The sequence below is a fragment of the Nipponia nippon genome, unplaced genomic scaffold (assembly GCF_047370975.1).
Source record: "Nipponia nippon isolate SJK-2023a ecotype South Korea unplaced genomic scaffold, ASM4737097v1 scaffold_13, whole genome shotgun sequence".
In the NCBI taxonomy this organism is placed as follows: domain Eukaryota; kingdom Metazoa; phylum Chordata; class Aves; order Pelecaniformes; family Threskiornithidae; genus Nipponia; species Nipponia nippon.
In genome coordinates this window covers 1837914-1856634 of record NW_028262324.1, presented here as the reverse complement: position 1 = coordinate 1856634, position 18721 = coordinate 1837914, and the positions used below count along the sequence as shown (strand labels likewise).

The 18721-nt window shown below is 58.5% G+C and overlaps 1 protein-coding gene across 1 annotated transcript; it reads left to right on the top strand.

Moving 5' to 3' along the window:
- The first annotated feature begins 2239 nt into the window (after positions 1 to 2239).
- Positions 2240 to 17404, top strand: GDAP1L1 (ganglioside induced differentiation associated protein 1 like 1). The gene is made up of 6 exons (XM_009473292.2): positions 2240 to 2821; positions 5642 to 5834; positions 9246 to 9419; positions 11516 to 11613; positions 11764 to 11878; positions 14658 to 17404. Exons 1-6 carry the CDS (start codon positions 2642 to 2644, stop codon positions 14999 to 15001), a joined length of 1104 nt encoding a protein of 367 aa, XP_009471567.1. The 5' UTR covers positions 2240 to 2641; the 3' UTR covers positions 15002 to 17404.
- The last annotated feature ends 1317 nt before the right edge of the window (positions 17405 to 18721 follow it).

The window sequence follows — 18721 nt, the reverse complement described above, 5'->3', positions numbered from 1 at the left end:
CTGCTCCCCACCAGCTGCTGCGCCTGCCCCAGCAAGCCTGGGGAATGTCTTTCTGTCCATGGGTGCTCGGGGACGTGTCCCCAGTCCATCTCCAGAAGAATACGTCTAAAATGTCCTGAGAAAGCACCGGTGGGCTTGCAGCGCTCCCAGGACTTTCCTCAAATCCGATCCCACCTATCTCAGCAGATCCAGGCTGGGTTTTTTGCAGTGGCTTCCCCCCACCCCCAGCACTTTACCAGTTACTTGCCTGCCTCGGTTCAGGACCAGTTCAACCGAAGTGGGATGCAGAAGGGCACTCTGGATCAATGAGATTTATTTCTCACCTTACAGAAGCCAAACCCAGTCCTACCTAAGCTTTACGTTGGCAGACGCTGAATCAGGCCACCAGGAAAGACAAAAAAAAAATAATCAATGGAGCTGATTCTCCGGCCCGATTTCCACCCCCTCCTTCTAAAACAGGGAAGGTCCTTCTGTGCTGCAAAGCCCCGTGGCCGACGCTGGCCGCCTGCTCTCTCCTCTCTGTAAGGTTTGCGCCAGCTCTGAGATGCGACGCCCCGGATTGTGTGTTCCAAAACCTCCAGCACTCGCAATCCTGCCCCGATACCGCCTTCTGCCAGGGCTCTGCCGGTGCCACCGGGTCCGGCCGCACAGCATCCCGCGGGGCGGCCCAGCATCGTCCCCTTTCGCAGCAGAAAGGCTGGGGACCAGAGCTGGGGACGATCTCAAGGTCACGCAAGGTCAGGATGCCCCTAAGGGGGGCTGGCCCCAGTCCTGCCGCTCGAGCCTTGCTCAGTTCAGCAAGCCAAAACCCAGCTGAATAAATAAGCGCTTCCAGAGGTGCCGTGTACCTGCAGGACCCAGAGGGATGAAGTGACTTGTCATTTTTTATTCCCAACGGCGCAGCATTAATTCATCACAAAATATACCACTAGATGGGGCTTTCTCGACAGCTATCCGCAGGGGAGAAGCGCTTCTGCTTGGCCAAGCTGCTCCTTTCCTTTCCCAACCCCAAAGGCGTCCCTTTCCAGGGAAGGGGGCCCCAAAAGATGCTTCTTGGGCAGCGAGGGCTCCCCGCAGAGCGCAGGACGGCGCTGCGCGACGGGGCCCGCTCTCTGCTCGAAGCCCCGTTTGCTCCCAGTTTGCAGCAGCGCAGGCTGCCGCCCTGACTTGGCAGCCCCAAAGCAGAGAGCCTTTCCCTGTGGGTGGCCCCGAGGCCGGCGCGGGGTCTCCGACAGCACTTGGGGAGCCCCAGGCTGGGGAGGGGGGATGGTTTTGGTACGGGGGAGAAGACGGGGAGAAGGTAGGGCAGGGCATCGCGCTTCCCAGCCTCAGCCCTCCGCCATCACCCTCCTGCACACCCAGGACATCACAACACCAAAAGATTCATTTTCACCTCCCAACCTTCCGAAAATTGCTGCTTTCACTATGTCCGTGCAGCTGGGTACCAGTTTGGCCCTGCTCCCTCCCAGTGCTCTTGGGCGAAGTGTGCCTCGGTTTCCCCAGCTCTCCCAAACCCTCCCCTGTTTGCCTCCACACCTGGGGCAACCTCACCAGCTCCAGCACGGGTGGAGATGGGAACAACGCATGGAAGAGCCACATTTGCACCCCCAGCCCTCTCGCACCCCAAGACCAAGCCTGCTGAGCCCTCTCCTCCATCCTCTCCCCAGCTTGCCCCTACGGCCCCCGTCACCGGGCTGGTTTTACCCCCCAGCACCGGCAGCTAGTCCCGCGTGTGGGAAATTATCTCCAGGTTGCCAGATTGCCGGAGATGGAGCGTGACGAAGCCAAGTGTCATCAAGCCCAGGCTCACGCGTCCGGGTCGCTGTGGCTAGAAACATGGCAGCTGCCTGCAGGCCTTTGCCTGCAAACCTCTGGGCGATGCTTGCAGCCCCCGGCGAGCAGCAGCTACGGAAGCCCCAGCGCTCGGAGCAGCAGAAACCCGGCCGGTTTGCAGTGGCGACACACCTTGCTAATTCTGGCACCGAACGCCAGCCGTGGCCACTTTGGCGCAGGACGGCTGTCCGGTTTGGCCGGGCACCTCAGGGCTCCGGCACACAGCAAGGGCTCCTGGGCTCTACCCTGGTACAGGCTACAGAACCCCCGTTAGGCAGTAATTAATCTGTGCTCTCCAAAAATCACTGAATACCTTTAAAGAGCCGTTGCTGCTTCTTTTCTCGAAGGCTGCAAGGCAGGCAAGACACCCGCTAGACATTTTAAAGCCAGTATCCATCATGTAGCTATTTATTACATATCTGCCCTATCTAAACCAGTCAAAAAAATCTTAATCTCTGCTGCAAAATATTGCTAAGGAGGCGGAGGGGTTGGAGCTGCCCCGGATTGCCGAGCTGGCAGGCAGGCAGGCAGCAGGAGCCTCCGCTGCCGACTCGCCTATCGAAGCGATGCCTGCAAGCGCGGCGTGTTTCCGTGGGAGCCCCGCCACGAGCAGGGACGGGCTGCCATCTCACCCACGCCACCGCCGCCGTCCTCTCCTGTGACCCCCCGGCACCCGCCGCCCTGCGCTGCCCACCCCAGCCGGGGAGACGGAGCTGCCCCGGGCGTGATGCTGCTGGCGGGAGCCCATGTGATGCTGGGCTAGCGCCGCGCGCTCCTCGTCCCTCTCCCCGCTCGCTCGCAGGCTGTCATGGCGACTCCCAATAATGTTACTCCCACCAACTGCAGCTGGTGGCCCATCTCGGCGCTGGAGAACGACGCGGGGAAATCCACAGAAGGGGAAGAAAACCAGGACCCGACAGACCCCACTCTCAAATCCCAGGACAGACTGGTTTTGTACCACTGGACCCAGTCCTTCAGCTCACAAAAGGTAAGAAAAAAAAAAAAAATCGCTCGGCCAGGTTCCCGGGGAAGAATTGCCTCCAATCCCCAGGGCAACCCTTTGCCTGGGGAGGAGGGATGCGCTGGCGGGGAGAGCCAGGGGCTCATCCCCAGGGCTGGCGAGGGCGGCAGCGTGCAGCCAGCAGCTTTTTTGTACCTGCGGTTCTGCGTTATAACAGCATCTGCCTGGGGAGGGGATGGGGCTGGGGGGGGCTCAGCCAAATCCTGCTTTTGCTTTGGGATTGTGGCTTGTACCGGGAGCCGCCTCGGCTTTGTGCTCGCTCGCAGCCCGACCCCGGCGTGGCCAGGAGCGCGGACAAAGGCTGAGCCAGGCCCCGGGACCACCCTGCCGCCGGGAGAGGGGGAGGCAGCCCCCGAGCTGGCTCCTTCCCCGGCACGCAGCCCCCTGCCAGGCAGCGCTTTGCTCCTGACATTGCAGCAGCGCCCTGGAAATCCCCTTCCCGGGGTGCCCCAGCGAGAAATCACATTTTCCAGGCAATAGTAAATGCTCATTTTGCAGCACAGCGGCTGCGTAGCAAACCCCACCTTCCCCTCCCGGCCCCAAAGCCCCCATCATTCCCATGCTGTATATATGACATGGGGAATGGGCTGCTTGGGGCAGGGGGATCACGAAGTTCCCCTGATGCCGGGGCCCCCTCGAGCCCCGCAGCCCGGCGGGGAGGCCGAGGGCAGAGCCCTTGTGTTCCTGCTTGCAGGCACAAAGAAAGGGGAGGACGCCCAATGCAGCAGGGTGGCTGCACATGGTCGGCTTCGCCGCCACCGGCGGCGGGTGGCTAACGGGCTCCCGATCCACACCGTTGAGGGATGCTCCTGCCTGGCTCCCCTGCCTCGCGCTGGGCGTGCGGTTATTTTTTTGTCTTGCCCGTTTGGCCACCGGCAGGAGGGAGGCAGCAGTTAAGGCACTTCTTGTACGCGGTTTCCTACAACCGGCCTCCCCTCCGCGGGGCTGGGGACACTGGGGACAGGGCAGGGCACGCCTAGAGCCACAGGGCCACCTCGCACCGCTTCCAGCTTTGCTTTTGAGGTTGCTTGCAAGGAAAGAGCGTTCGCTGGAAGGGGGATGAGCGCAAGCTGGTGTGATGGGCATCACAGGACGGGCAGCGGCGGGGGCTGCACGGGAACCCACTGTGGAGCTTTGCTCGGAGCCGGCTGCGGGCGAAGCTTTTGCTGCTCTGGCCCGGGAGCTGCCCAGAACCACCCTGCACGGTGCTGGGGCTGTCTGCGGGAGGGATCCGGAGCCCCCACCAGCACCCGGCCCTGCTTGCAAAGGCATTTTTGGAGTTTTACAGCCAGCGTTGGGTTTTTACACAAGATGCCTCACGGCAGCCGTGCCGGTGCTGCGGGGACCGGCCGGGGGGTCCGGGCACGTTTCACCACCCCTGGCTGGGACCCCTCCTCGGGGCGCTGGCAGGGGCTCCCCTCGCCCGCTGGGGTTACCCCGAGCCGAGCCCTCCTGCCTGCACTGCCTCCTGCCCGCGCTGCCTCCTGCCAGGCCTCCGGCCTCGGATCTCGATAGCAAAACAGGGAAGCGCGGGGAGCTCGGGGCCGGGTGCCCCTGGCTGGGGTTTATCCACCAGCTGGGAGGAAAAGGCCAAGAGCAAGTTGCAGTTGAGGGACTCAGGCTTTTCCTTGTTTGACTTTAAAAGAAAAAATTAATTTGCCATCCCTGTAAATAATTAATGACTAATTCCCCAGGAACTCTGAAGTACTCATAGAAATGCTTGTATTTGTTAAGTTGTATTTTTAGCTGCTGCTAGTTGGAGGAAAACAAGCGCTTTTCCCTCATTCAGCGGTTCTGTAAATCGTGGCTGTCTCACATCCCCCAAGGGTTTTTTTTGGCCTGTTTGACACACTTGGTTCATAATGGTCAGGTTTTTATAACCCAGAAGCCTAAAATGCCATCCTTGAGTGCGTATTCAAGCCATCTCGAGCAAAGCAGCAGGATCAGCCCTGAGGGCTGTCTGCGGGTGATGGGCATGGGGACGGTGCCCCACATCCAGCCCCTCCGCACCGCTGGGCTCGGCTTTCCCACCCACCGGACAGGCGGGTGCCACCCCAGCGGTGCTGGCCCGGGGCCGGGGAGGGCAGCGGGTTTGGCATCAGAGGTGCGAAGGCGGTGGGCAATGCCCCAGGGCCGGTGGCAGGGTGAGGAGGAGGGATGCCGTGCAGGCTGCAGCGGCTTGAAACCCTCCACGAAACAGAGCCGTCTCCCTGCTCTGGCCTGGTAAAGCCAGAGCCCGCACCCGAGAGCGGGGCATACCTGAGTTAGCATCCAAGCCTCCTTCAGCTGGGCAGTACCACCCACTGGGTGCAAAGCATAGCATTTCTGTGGCCTCTGCTTCCTCCTCTTCCTCCTCCTCTTCCTCCTCAAGTATGTGCTGGGCTGTGCTGGGACCTACAGCAGAATCACTGATTCTCCCCAGCTGGGGAGCTGCCGCCTCCCTCCGCCCGCTGCCAAGGGATGGGTTCTCAGCCCCCCAGCCCCTCCAGCCACCTGTTGCATGGGCCACCAGTGACCAGAGGGAGGACGGTCCCTGTTCCCGCGAAATTAGGATGGGTTTGGGTCTTCCCCATTTGCTGGGAAGGGAAATCCTCTCTTGGCTGCCTGGATTTTGCAGCTGCCCCATGCCAAGAGCTGCGTGATGAGGCTGTGCCCTGGCACGTAGCTGTGCTTAAGCGGTAGGGGAGGGCCAGGACGGTGCGGTGGGGTGGCCGTGGGGCTCTCGGGGTGCTGGGAGGGCTCTCGGGGCGTGGGGCTGAGCCCTTTCTCCCCGGCGTCTTGCCCCAGGTGCGGCTGGTCATCGCGGAGAAGGGGCTGCCCTGCGAGGAGCGGGACGTCAGCATGCCCCTGATGGAGCACAAGGAGCCCTGGTTCATGCGGCTCAACCTGGGGGAGGAGGTGCCCGTCATCATCCACAGGGACAACATCATCAGCGATTACAACCAGATCATAGACTACATGGAGAAGAACTTCACCGGAGGTAAGGGGCGGGGGGGAAACTCAGGTCTAATCCAGATGCTGTTTGCCAAATGCACCCACTTTGTCCTTTAAAGTTACAGCTTTACCCTAGAAGAGCAGCAAAAAACCAGCCCTCCTCAAACTTTGACATTTTCCCATGAAAATGAAGGATTTCCAGCAGAAATCCCCAAATGTCCCTTGGAAGTGCTGCTGGGGGGCTCTGGGGGTTGCGTAGCTGGGTCCCCTCTTTTTCTGCCTTGGAGGCCACGCTCCCAAGCCGGACCAGCTCCCCCTGTCCCCGTGGTGCGTGGTGGCATCTCACAGAGCCACAGCTGGGGCACGGCCTGTGGAAATACTTCTGGGTTTGGCTACCTTTGTGGCTTGGCCTCAGGTAACGGTGTAAAACCCCAGTAACTCCCTGTAAAGGGGCCCTGCTGAGAGAAGGTGGGTTTGGGCCAGGTGCTGCTGCCCTTCTCCCCTTCCTCGATGAGCCCAGTGCCACCGGCCATGGGCAGGGGACGCTGCCGACCCCTGTGCCACTGTGGCTCAGAGAAAACTGCCTCTTTAAAGTCAAAGAAAGCCAGCGGTGCTGGGGACCATGGGAGGATGATGTGACACAAACCCAGAGGGCAGGACAGCCGGGAGAGGGACGCTCGTATTCCCTCCGGAGCAGGGCTGCGGGCAGCGGCTGGCCGAGCCCGGCGCACCGGGATGCTGAGATGGCGCTCGATGGCGGCTGTTTGCATGGCGGCTGCGGCAAACAGCCTCTCCCCGGCATATCACGTCCCTTCGCCCTCGTTTCCCCAAACCTGCGGGCTGTCAGGCTGGGACGCTCCGCCGGGGAGGCTTCAAAGCTGAGCAGGGAGCTCAGGCTGTGCCATCACGACGTTCGCCCCAGCATCCATCCCCCTTGCAACAGAGACATCAAAAACATCTCAAAATAGCTCCTGAAGCAAGGGCGTCTTGCCAGCTCAGCTGCTGTCCTCTCCCGGCCCCGCCGCGGCGGTGCTGCATGGCAGAGGCACGATGCTCGCTCGCCGGCGGGGCAGCGGGGACGGGGTCGGTCAGGAGGGGCCCGTGCCAGCAGTGGCTCCCGAGGAATGGCAGCTGCTTTCTTGCCCGGCGGCAGCCTCAAGGCCAAGGGACAGTGGGGAGCATCGATCCATGGGGCTGTGGTCCCCACACCGCTTTGCCCCGTCTCTGCGAAGGGCAGGTGGCCCGGCATATGTGACAACAGGCTGTCCCCAGCGGGAGGGGGGCACAGCGCTGCCCGCGCGCTGGGAAACTCCCGTCGTCGAGATTTTTCCAGCCAGGTGCAATTTCTTATCTTTTTTGCTGAGAAATGGAGAGGGAAGGTCTGGGGCAGAGGGAGGAGGGCCCGGAGCATCGCTCCCTGCTGCCTGCTCTGCCCTGAGCCATCACCCACCAGCACCAGCTGGCAAAAGCGTTACCAGGATGCCATGGCACTGGTCCGAGGGGGAATCGCCCACCTGGCCGAAACATGCAGAGCTTGCAAATGTCTTGATAGGAAGGTGTATTCACTGCGGTTTATTTTCCCCCGGGCTGGGAGCATGGCCACCTTCAGCTGCTTACACCCACCCTGAGGGTCAGCTGTCAGTACAGGGCGGTGTGCTGAGCAATGGTTTTCTTTCCCCAAAAAAGCAGTGAATAGTGCCAATAAGCCACCTTCGAGGGTGCTTCTCGCTATGGCATGGCCCAGCAGTGCCAAGAAGCCACCGATGGGTTGGCTGGTTGCAACGCCTCTCAGAGCCTGGGCGAGAGGCTCCTCCGAGGGCTGCAGCCCCCAGCCCACCCTTGCACCCATCGTTTGCTGGCTGTATGCAACAGCAGCCCATGCATGCAGGTCCGCCGTGGCGTGCAGAGGCAGCGTGAGTGCCGTCCCACCAAAAAGCCTCCCTGGGACATGCTGAAGGACACGGGCCGGCGGCCAGCACGCCGCTATTTCATTGTGGTCACTCCGTCTCACTGCCGGACAGGGCAGTCGCTCTGGATGTGCTGGTTTCCAGCCTCGGCACCAGCCCATCGGGTGCTGGCCGGGAGCCCCGTGGAAGGAGCACGCAGGCTATAGGGCGGTTATTATTATTTCATTCAGCCAGTCACTTCTTTCTGATGGCAAATCCCCGCTTGGAGAGCCGGAGTCCAGGGAGGGCAGGCAGCGAGCAGCCCGCAGGCAGGGAGGAGCTACCAAAACCTCCCCTCGCTCAAGGGACAGTATGCCCGTCGGTCAGAACAACTTTACGGAGCCTACCAGCAGAGACAACCCCAAATCGGAGCTGCTAGGAGCTTTGCAATACAGGAGCTACCCGAATTTCCCTGGCTCCTGTCCAGCTGTGGGTGCCGGCCAGCGCGACGCTGCCTGGCCCAGGGCAGGGTGAGCCGCGTGTCTCTGCTGGGCGGGCATCCTCAGGCTGTGTCCGCAGCCCTCCTCCGGCCGTCAGCCGCGGGGCCGGGCAGAACTGTCATCTCAGGTTCTTAACGAAGGAGCCGTGTTGGCCATGTCTGCCAAAGTCCTTCTGCCGACGCGCCTTAACTCAGCCCAAGACGCCGGCAAGCAGTGGGCGCCGCGCTGCAGACGGCATGTGGGCAACCGGGTGTACCGAGTCCTGCTGGTAAATTTACTCACTACTTATTAACTGCTATCTGCAAATGCCATAAACATTTATGATCCCGTAAAAAAATAGACCTGATACTCTTGGGGGAGACAAGAGCAACCTTTCGCTCCTTGTGGTGTCATCTGCCATGTATTTTGAGCTGAAAGTGTAATAAAAAGAGCAGGATACAAACTGCTGCCTGCAAAAGGTGAATAAAACCCCACGGGGTGAGGAGGAGCAGGGCCGGCCAGGGCGAGGGACGGCTCTGCAGCGGAGGCACCGGCTGAGCGCGGAGGGGAGGCGTGCTGGGCTCCTTCTTCGGTCGTCAGCTCCCTGATTACCCATTTGGAAAGGGATTTTCAAGGAAGCCCAAGAGAATTAGGTGCCTCATTGCCACTGGTGTAACGAGTGCGTGATTCAGGAGATCCCAAACCCCTGTGGCTTAGGTCTTTTCTGCAGAACGGGATGATTTTGTTCCCCTTCAGAGATGTGAAACCACAGTGTACAAACTCGGGGGCTGCAGAGGTGAAGGGCTTGCTATGCTGAGCTCCTGGGGATGCGGGGGCTGCAGGTAACGACACACGGACGCATCCCTCTGGTCCTGCGGGTTTGCCCATCTCGGCAGGGGCTGGATGCTCCTGGCTGGGACGGGCAGCGGGGAGAGGGCAGAGCCAAGCGTGGGGCAGGGTTTTGAGTTAATGCACCGCCACAGCCAGCCCTGCTCAGGGGTAGCTCGAGCCAGGATGGCGCACCAGTGTCCCGCGCAGGCTAACGAGCCACTGATGAGCGTCCCGCTCACACCTTTCCCTTTGCACTTGCAGAAAACGTCACCCAGCTGATCCCCGAGCCGGGCAGCCTGCTGCACTCACGGGTGCTGCAGTACCGGGAGCTGCTGGACTCACTCCCCATGGACGCCTACACGCACGGCTGCATCCTGCACCCCGAGCTCACCACCGACTCCATGATCCCAAAGTACGCGACCGCTGAGATCCGCAGTAAGTTGCCTCTCCAGCGGGGCTGCCCAGGGCTGGTGTCAGCGGGACGGCTCCCCCAGCCCTTCCTTTAGGCTCCGTTTGGCTCCACAGCCCGGCCAGCCACCCTGCTCTTGCTCATCTCCCCTTTCCAGCAACACGGGCAGGGACAGAGCTGGGAAATGGCAAAGCACAGCTCCTTTGGGAGCTGCAGGCACCCTGTAGAGGCTTCCTAACCCTGGGCTTGTCCAGGATCCCATGGGCCACGCTTCTCACCCAGGTATTTCTAGGGCATGTGAATTTGCTCCCTCTCCCGCACGTCCCCTCTCCCTCCAATAGCTCTAAGGGCAAAGGTGGGAGAGTACAGCCAGACTGAGTTGCAGAGCGGATGAATCGGCATAAAACTGTGTACCTGACCTTCAAGCGCTCATGAAACATTGACGATGCTTAATATAACTCAACGGCAAGGATGGCTCCTGGACAGAGTCCCTCGCCAGAAAAGTGACCTTGTTAGGAGGGCACCGGCGTGCCCTACGTCCCTCCCCTCCTTTAGGCTCCGGACCCAAACGGTGCCCGTAGCAAACGCCGTTACCCCCAGTCCCTTCAGCTGTCTGGGTCATGGATGGTCCCTCCGAAATGGGATGCACTCGCACACAAAGAGCTGTTCTGAGGAATATCTCAGGGTCTGCCCTGCCTCCGCCAGCACCCCGCACAGGTGGCTTTCCCTGTGTCACCAAGCGTCACCTCCACCCCCAGACCTTGGGCAGAGGCAGGGTGCAGAGCCTGTCCCCTCCCCAAAGGGCACTGCTGTGATGGCTTCAGTCCCGGTCTGCCTCGCATCACCTCCCTGGCACTCTGCCAAGGTCCTTAAAAATATCTCCCCATCCAAACCTCCCCGCTGGTGGCATTTTTCCCAAGCCACTGCAACAGCGAGGCTGCGGGCAGGCCCGTGGGATGCCCCAGTGCTGGTGGTGCCCTTCCTCCCCAGCACGTCCCCTATGCCCAGGCGATGGCTCGGCTGCTCCATTGCAGCGGGTGCCGAGGCAAATCCATGTAGTTGTGTCCCAAGAAGAGGGTGAACCGAGGGCCAGGCTCTCCCAGGGGCAACAGGGGAATGAAACCAGGGTGATATCCAGGCTTCCCTCCAAGTTACAGCCCCGGGAGAGCCGGCTGGGAGCCTTGGCGAGCACGAGCTTCAAGGCTCGCGGTGAAAAACGGAGTTTCACCATTTTGTGGCAGCATGCAGCCCGCTGCTGGCTGCCGCCCTGGCCAGCCCTGGCACCTCCCACAGCCGCACACCGGCAGAGCCAAGCCCTCGCTGGAGGGAAAAAGGAGGGAGAGACAGATGGCCCTGGCTGGAAGAGATTAGCCCAGGTTCGGGTAATTTATGTCGTCCCGAAGGTGTTACTCTCTTCTTCCATTTACTCTGCTCCTTTCCCTCCGTTAGCTCCCTTGCACAAAGCCCTTCGCATCCTCCCTGTGCCCTAGGAGGGATGAAGGTGGGCGTCTCTCCCATGCTCACGATGGGCTCCACGCTACCGAACTGCATCCCCAGACACTGAGCTGGGGCGGGACAGCTTTGTTCAGGAGGGAGCATCCCCTCCTGCGCCGCTCTGCTCCGCTCTGCACGCACACCCGCGTGGGGGCAGCCGGCTCGGACATCCCAAAGGATCGACCTGCTGGGGACGGAGCTGCCGGAACCAGGTTATGGGGAAGCTCAGGGATGTTCTTAAAGCAGTGAGAGACAGAGACCTGCTAGCAGCTCCAATATGAGTCCAACAGAGGAAATGAAGAGCTGAACCCCCCTGAAACCCGCAGAGCTGGGGCTCGCTGCGGCCAGGGAGGGGGATCTGCTGTACCCCGCAGCCAGCACTGCCCTGCCGTCGGGGGACGGGAGGCCTGAAGAAGCCACGTGCCCTCCGGAGGGTGCGCGATGCCCCAGCCGCCCACCCGTATGGCAGCATGGCAGCAGGAAGCCACGGATTTGGCCCATTTTAGCTCTCCGGGGTGTTTTTCTTGGAGCCACAATACTATTTCACATGCAGGATGAGGTGCTTTACTACCAGTCACCCTTACCCCTGCCAAACACAGCCCCCCCAGCCCCTCTCTGTCTCCCCCAGGACATTTAGCTAACGCCAGCACAGAGCTGATGAAGCTGGACCACGAAGAGGAGCCGCAGCTATCGGAGCCCTACCTCTCCAAGCAGAAGAAGCTCATGGTAAGTGAGTCAAAGCCACACACATCTCTTTGGCAGTGGGAGGACACGACCCATGGACCCTCCATGGGCACCCGGTGCCCTTACCTCCCTGCACGGTTGCAAGGATGTGTATCCATCCAACCATCCATCCTAATCCCGATCTCCACCCAGGCCAAGATCCTGGAGCACGACAACGTGAACTACTTGAAGAAGATCCTTGGTGAACTGGGGATGGTGCTAGACCAGATCGAGGCCGAGCTGGAGAAGAGGAAACTGGAGTACCAAGGTAGGCACTGGGATGCGTTTATGGGGTGTTTTTCCACACGAGGCTGAGGTGCAACACCAGGAATGGCTGATGGCTTTGCATCTGATGAGCATCCCCCATGGGGTGACCACCAATGGGGCTGGGGCTGCTGCTGGGTTCTCCTGGTTTTGGGTGCACCGATGTCATGGCAGCCGTGGTCCGGCAAACCACCCCTGCTCTGGGGAGCCCCCGCACCCCTTGCCACAGGAGCAGCAGGACCCCTGTCCTCACAGGGTGATGGCAGGTCCCCTCCGCCCCAGCGAGGGGCCACAGCGACTGATGGCCTGGCTGGTTCAGGAAGGAGCAGGATGGCCCCGGGCTCTTGCACCGCAAGGGACGCAGACTGCTGAAAGCGCTGGGCTGGGGACGTGTCCTGCAGCCAAGCCCCCGCTGGCAGGGAAACCCGTCGGGAATTTGAGGGGCCCTGGAGGGGTGGGAGCCTTTACAGGGCCTGCGTCAAACGCCAGCGGGTGGGAAAGAGTGACACCAGCCATCCCCAACATCAAATACATGCTGCTGGGTGCCTGCCGAGAGCCAGCCCAGCGCCCTGGCAGACAGGGATGCATGGGCACAGCTGGGCATCGCTTGTCCTGCCATCACCCCAGGATGACGCCGTCATCCTTTCATCCCCGCTGCCAGCGCCACGGTGCCAGGTCCAGAGCAGAGCCCGGACGCAGTGAATCAGGGGACAGCCCCACAGCTGGCCCTGCCCTCGGGGCTGGCCTCGGCCGTGGGGAGCCATGCGTCACGCTCGGGGCCGCACCGAAGGGCCTTTGGAGGTGCCAAGGTCAGGCTCTGCAAGGCGTCGGGTTGGGGATTTGCTGTGAGCCCTGATGTGTTCACAGCAGCACCCTGCATTGCCCTAATTGCCTCCAATGAACACCCTCATTAACTGCTCTGAGAGCTGGGATAGCTCATCAGAATTCAACCTAATGAGGTGCCCTCGGCGGACGCCCTGGGTGCCTGGAGCAGAGGGGCGGCTGCTGCTGCCTTCGGTCCTTGCATGCTGCTCCTGCCTTCTGCTCCGGGCCCCCAAACCCCCCTGCCGTGCCCACGGCCAGGTCAGGATCTCGACAGCCAGCGGGCACAAGCGCCAGCCCTTTGGCAACTTCCCAGGAACCGCAGTGCAGCAGCTCTCCTCCCACGCAGCCCAGGCTGCCGGCCCAGCGCGCAGCGATGCAGGCAGGGCAGGGCAGGCAGGAGTGGGGTGGGAGATGCTGCAGGAGCACAGGGTGACCCCCTGCCACAGGCACCCTGCTCGGCTGGGACAGGCTGACCCGAGCTGGGGCCACTGGGGATGCAGAGGGGACGAGTTGCCCTTACCCGTGCTTCTGCCCTGGGGCACCCCATGGCCGGGTCCAGACCTCAGCAGCGGGTGCGAGCCCAGAGCCGGGGGGTAGGGCCGGATGACAGCTCTCTCCCGAAGTCGCCATCCTCACGTGCGCTCGCTCCTTTGCCCACAGCAGTGCCCGGGAGAGAGGCAGCACCTCAGCCCCGCTTCCCTTATCTCCGAGCCGGAGCATCCCCAGGGTCCCCGGAGCACCCAGGAGGCTCCGGCTGCAGCACCCCCACAATTCATTAGTCACTAAAAACATTTATTAACTAATTAGGCACAGGCAATCTGTCCACTTGGGCTGTGCCTCTGGCAGGATTAGGCAGGCTGCCAAGCGGCTACAAATGAGGGCTGCTAATTACCAGTAATTCCCCTGGCCTGGCCCTGCAGGCAGCCCAGCAGCACCAGTGCCTGCACCGGGTGCAATAAAGGTGCCGCTCGCTCCCTCCCAGATACAACAGCCACAGGACAGTGGAAGAGCCCTAAAATTAAGGATCTGGTGCAAAGCCGGGGGCTCAGGCTGGATGGGGCCGGGTTTTGTGCCCCTTCTGCTGCTCTTCCTTACCTGCACCTCCCTTCATCTGCCCCAGCTCCATCCCAGCCCTGCTCCTCAGCACTGAAAGGGCAGCGGGGGAGGGTTCGATGCTATCCTGGCCTGAGCCCGCTTCTTCCAGCCCAACAACAGCTTGGTTTATTCCTGGCCATCTCTCTGGTGAGGTTATTTCCAGGGTCGGCCCTTGTCAGGGGCCATCAGTGCTTTGGTGCCTCTCATGATGCCCAGCATTCGCACCGAGCTCTGCCTTCCCCCAAACCCGGCTCTCGGCAGGGATGTGCTGCCAGTGTTGGTGTCCCAGAGCTGGGTCCCTGCTGCAGGAGAGGAGACAGAGGCAGAACCTCCCCGCCAGCACCCAGGGAGAGCAGCCAGGCCGGACCAGCAAATGGTTTTGATTCCTGAGGATTTCTTAGATCCCTAAAATAGGACATGTTAACATGACACTCCTGAAACAGCTCCCGGTACGGCCAAGGACAAACGCTGCTGCTCTCCCCGAGCACTAACACAGCAGAAGGGGTCACTGCGCCATGTCTTCCTTCACGGGGGCCAAGGGCCCTTTTCCAGGGACCTCCTGGGTACGGGAGGAGGCCGTCTGCTGCCGCTCTTGACTTGGGAGAGAGGCAACAGCCGTTTTGCAGACAGCGATTTGTATCTTCACGCGGGCTATAAACGATCACCTTGTATTCCCAGCTTTGTGGCCCCTCCATCACGTAGCCTGGTAAACGGGGTCTGGACTCTTGGGATACCGGGGAGCGGAGAAAAAACACCCCGGGTCTAATGCAAATGCCCCTGCCTTCATGGATCTCTTGAGCAAGCCTTTAGGTGCCCTCCAGGGTTTCTTCTCATCCTACCTGCTCTGTCGCTTCTCTCTTCAGGCCAGAAGTGCGAACTTTGGCTCTGTGGCTGCGTCTTTACTCTGGCCGATGTCTTGTTAGGAGCTACCCTGCACCGCCTCAAGTTTCTGGGACTCTCTAAGAAATACTGGGAGGACGGCAGCAGACCTAACCTACAGTCCTTCTTCGACAGGATACAAAAACGCTTCGCCTTCAGGAAAGTTTTGGGAGATATACATACCACGCTCCTCTCCGCAGTGGTACCCAATGCCTTCAGGCTGGTCAAGCGGAAACCTCCCTCCTTCTTCGGAGCCTCCTTCCTGATGGGATCTCTGGGGGGAATGGGATATTTTGCTTATTGGTACTTAAAGAAAAAATACATCTAGTGCTGGCTGCTTGGTGTTTAGTTTGGTGTCTCTGTGCCGTGTGAAATTATGATGAAGCCTCAGTAACTGTAATGAAATTTGAAGCAAGGTAATGAATAATTATATTGTTTAATGTAACATTCCATAGTCTAGAAGTAGAAACGTATACTGCAAGGAAATAAGACAACAACAACAACAAAATTTGCGTCAACTTGTAAATGCCTTTTCTAGGTTTAAGTATTCAACTCCAGCGAGAGGCTCAGGGGTTCACGGGCTCGGCCCTGCCTGCCGGGAAGCGATGCCCCCGCCGGCTCCAGCGGGAGAGACGGGAACCCCGGGAAGTTTCCCGACGCCCAAGTTCAATAACGGGACTCGGATACTCGGTCCTGTCCGTTTGTGTTTCCAAATCGTTCACCGGCCACATTTCACACATGCAGGTAGCGAGGACTTTCTCCTTTGAGAAGGCGTTGTGCTGTCGTGCTCGCTCGGAGGCTTTCCCGGGAGCCCGGAGCAGTAGCTGGTCGCAGTCAAGGCGGATTTGCGTTCTTCAAGTATCCATTCCTTAAATTATTTTCATTAAAAGGAATATTTTTTATTGAGCTGCTCTTAGAATGTATCCACTTTCTACGTCTGGTTTTGGTAGGCTTTTTTTTAAAGAATTTAATGTCTGTCTTTAACTGCCGCACTTTTTTCCTGTGATAAATCATTTTTACTTCCATCCTGAATTTTGGCACATGAAGGAGATTATCATTTTAAGCCTTTTGGCTCTGTCTCTTGAGTTTTCTTTCACGGATTTGCAAAGCATCTTTCACCGACTGAGCACATCTGGACTCTGAAATCAAAGTACGACCATTTTCAGGACTTCTCAGCACTCTCCTGAAGGCACTTTGGCTTTCCCTTCCATCGGGGGCTCTTCTCTGTTGTTTCCTCGCCATGTGTTTTCTTAGAGACACTTTGCACAGAATCACATTGATGACTTTCTTGTGCCTTTTGCATGTTGGAAAGAATAACGGGCCTCACTGCTACTCATGCTTTGAAAACTGAGATCCTCAATAAACCATATGGGAGGAGTAACAGCTTCACATTTCTAAATGCGTTCACCATCCTTCAAAGCATGCCCATGGGCAGAGGGATGGGCAGGTGGTTTGTGCTTTTTCTCATGTGCTGCATTGGTATAAAACTTGCGTGGAAACTATATGTATTCCTCTCCCAAGGCGCTCATTTCTGTTCAGCCTGCTAGGACCTCCTCCGGCTGCTTTTCCAAGCGCTCCGGTGATCCGGTCATGCTGCATCTCTAGGCTCGGGAACGGGTGCCAAGTGTGGCTGAAGCAACACAAATTGCATTTGCTTCCAACTCAAAAATTAGCTTTATGCATGTGAAAGCAGCAGGATTTCCCAGGAGCTTTGGTTCTCGATACAACCTGGCAGCCACAGAATTGTGACTATTTAGCAGGAATTACAAGGGCCGAGCACACAGAGATTAGACAACGCCCAAATTTCTGTTGTGCTTGTCACAATAAATTGCGTAGGCTGGCCCGACATACTTCTGGAATACGATGAGCTGTGTAGCTGCAAAGGTGCTGCGTTATCCCCGTTCCCCCCAGTGATTAGGGCCACGCTTAAAACCGGGCTGTGAGAAGCCAAACCCACCGCCTGCCCACACAGAGCTGCGGCCGAGGCCGCCGAGGGAAACGTTACGGGCACACGCTCCCCCACATTTGCTTCGTGCTATCAATGACTTTGGAAAAAATAGTTATTTTACTTCTTTTTAACAGGGAGATGAGAGGGTCGGTCCCCTGAAGTCACCCCTTTTGCTGAATCTGAAAGATGTACGAACACGCATGGCGACCCACGGTTCATCTGGGCCATTAGCTGATACCAAACGCCCCAAAAGAATTTATAAAGGTACACGGACACGAAACCCCTACCAGGATTTCACCCTTTTACCTTTGCCCGTTGTCCTACACACACGTTCCCTGGTGATCTCCAAAAGCTGATGAAAGGCACGCGCCAGGTGTAGAAAGGAATATTAACGGGGGTACAAGGCCAGGGAACCCCGAGAGAACAAGAGCGAATACTCGCTCCGTGCCTGGGATTTCAGACAGCACGAGGCAGAGGGAAGCTGCTTAGCAAGGCTGCTGCCGGTTACTTTGCTCCTCTTTTTTTTTTTTTTAAACCAAAGAATAAATTTAAAATCATGGAGCAGATGAGAACTGTAAACACTGGAGAAAAGAGGCGTTTGGTTTGTTTTGGAGCACGCTGTTGTAACGCAGCTACCATCAGGACGGCAGGCGGAGGAGGCAGCAGCTGGAAGGAGGCGCGGGTCTGCGCGGACCAATGCGCGGGAGCTCCGTCACGTCGCTTCGGGGGCTGCCGGCAGGCCGCGGACGCTGCGGCGATGAGTTTTGTACAGGTTCTCAGCTAGGATTATCCACTAGCAAGCCTTTGTTTTGAACTAAAGTGAAAAAAAAAAGCAAAAATCAGTGAAGACAGTGCCACTCCCTGTCGCTGAGCCTTGTTTCCCTGCCGCGGGAATGAAAAAATACCAGGACTCTGCTCTGGGGAAAAGCAATCTGCGAGAGCGATAAAAGACAATTACTGTGACGGGCAGGGGCTGGATTGACGTTCAAGGCCATGCTGAAACGAAGCGGGAGATGAATGTCGCCACCCTGCTCGATCCAGATTAGCCAGTTCCTATAAGCAGCCCTGTGGTGATTACAGGCTCTCATCACAAAAAATTGCTTTCTCTCCAGCTGATCTGAGCCTAATTGGGCTTTTTCTGCTCCAGTTCCTTTTAAAAGGGGAGACCACCGCATTACGCAGCCATAAGCCGGGCACTGGCCTGATGTTCGCTGCCCAAGGCGCTTTCTGTACACAGAAATATGAAAATGATAGCATAAATCTGTTTTCTCACTCCAGGACTCCAGGCTTGGCTCTCAGCAAGGTGTGGGGTAGCAGCAGCACCCAAGGGGCAAGGCAGGAAGGTGAGGCACCTCGGAGATACTATTCGGAGCAAATGTCTGCTCTGGGACACCTTACAATTTGCTGCTGAGCCATCCTGTAGCAAACTGCTCTCACTGAAGCACTGGCTTGGCTGCGCTAGACAGCAGAGGGGATGGCTTCTGCCGTATCTTGCACCAAATGCTTCTGTGTACCTGATCCCACCCCAGCTAGGGTCCTCCTTAGGCTTTCCCCTGTATGTACTTATTTACCCAAGCACATTTTTAGTCTTCAAAACCTCTAGGTTTTAGAGCAAAACGTGCTTTTAAGCACCCGAGGGCCTGTATCTGTGCTGAAATGCTGAACTTGTGATTATCAGAGGGGAGAAAAATGAGGGGCTACTTGTTGAGTCCAAGCCCTTCCCAGCACCTCCGAGATGGAGATTTGTAGAACGACAGCTTCTGAAATCTTTTTACTCCTACGGGTTTTGCTCAAAAGACTGAATTATGAAAATGGAAACCGTACGTGTCAGTCTTGCAGCTGGCTGGCAGCCTTCTCCTTTGCTTGTCGAGGGATGGAGCAGACCTCTCCATGCAGAATAAAGGATTTCAAACCCAAGCTTGCCTGAGGCCAGGGAACACGCCACAGAGCTTGGCTGGCACAGGTTGCCAAAGAAATTGAGACCAAGAATACCTGGTGACCATCTCGTGGCCCTCTCAGAAATTAATTGCCGAGTCTTGCTCTGTTTCTGAATGAAAAAGCCACCCTTACCACCCAACTGCAATTTCAGTGTCCCGGCTA

Coding starts and splice junctions, on each gene's coding strand:
- GDAP1L1 (XM_009473292.2), top strand. CDS start 2,642: ATGGCGACTCCCAATAATGTTACTCCCACCAACTGCAGCTGGTGGCCC. Junction 2,822..5,641: donor AGTCCTTCAGCTCACAAAAG/GTAAGAAAAAAA, acceptor GTCTTGCCCCAG/GTGCGGCTGGTCATCGCGGA. Junction 11,879..14,657: donor GAGGAAACTGGAGTACCAAG/GTAGGCACTGGG, acceptor TTCTCTCTTCAG/GCCAGAAGTGCGAACTTTGG.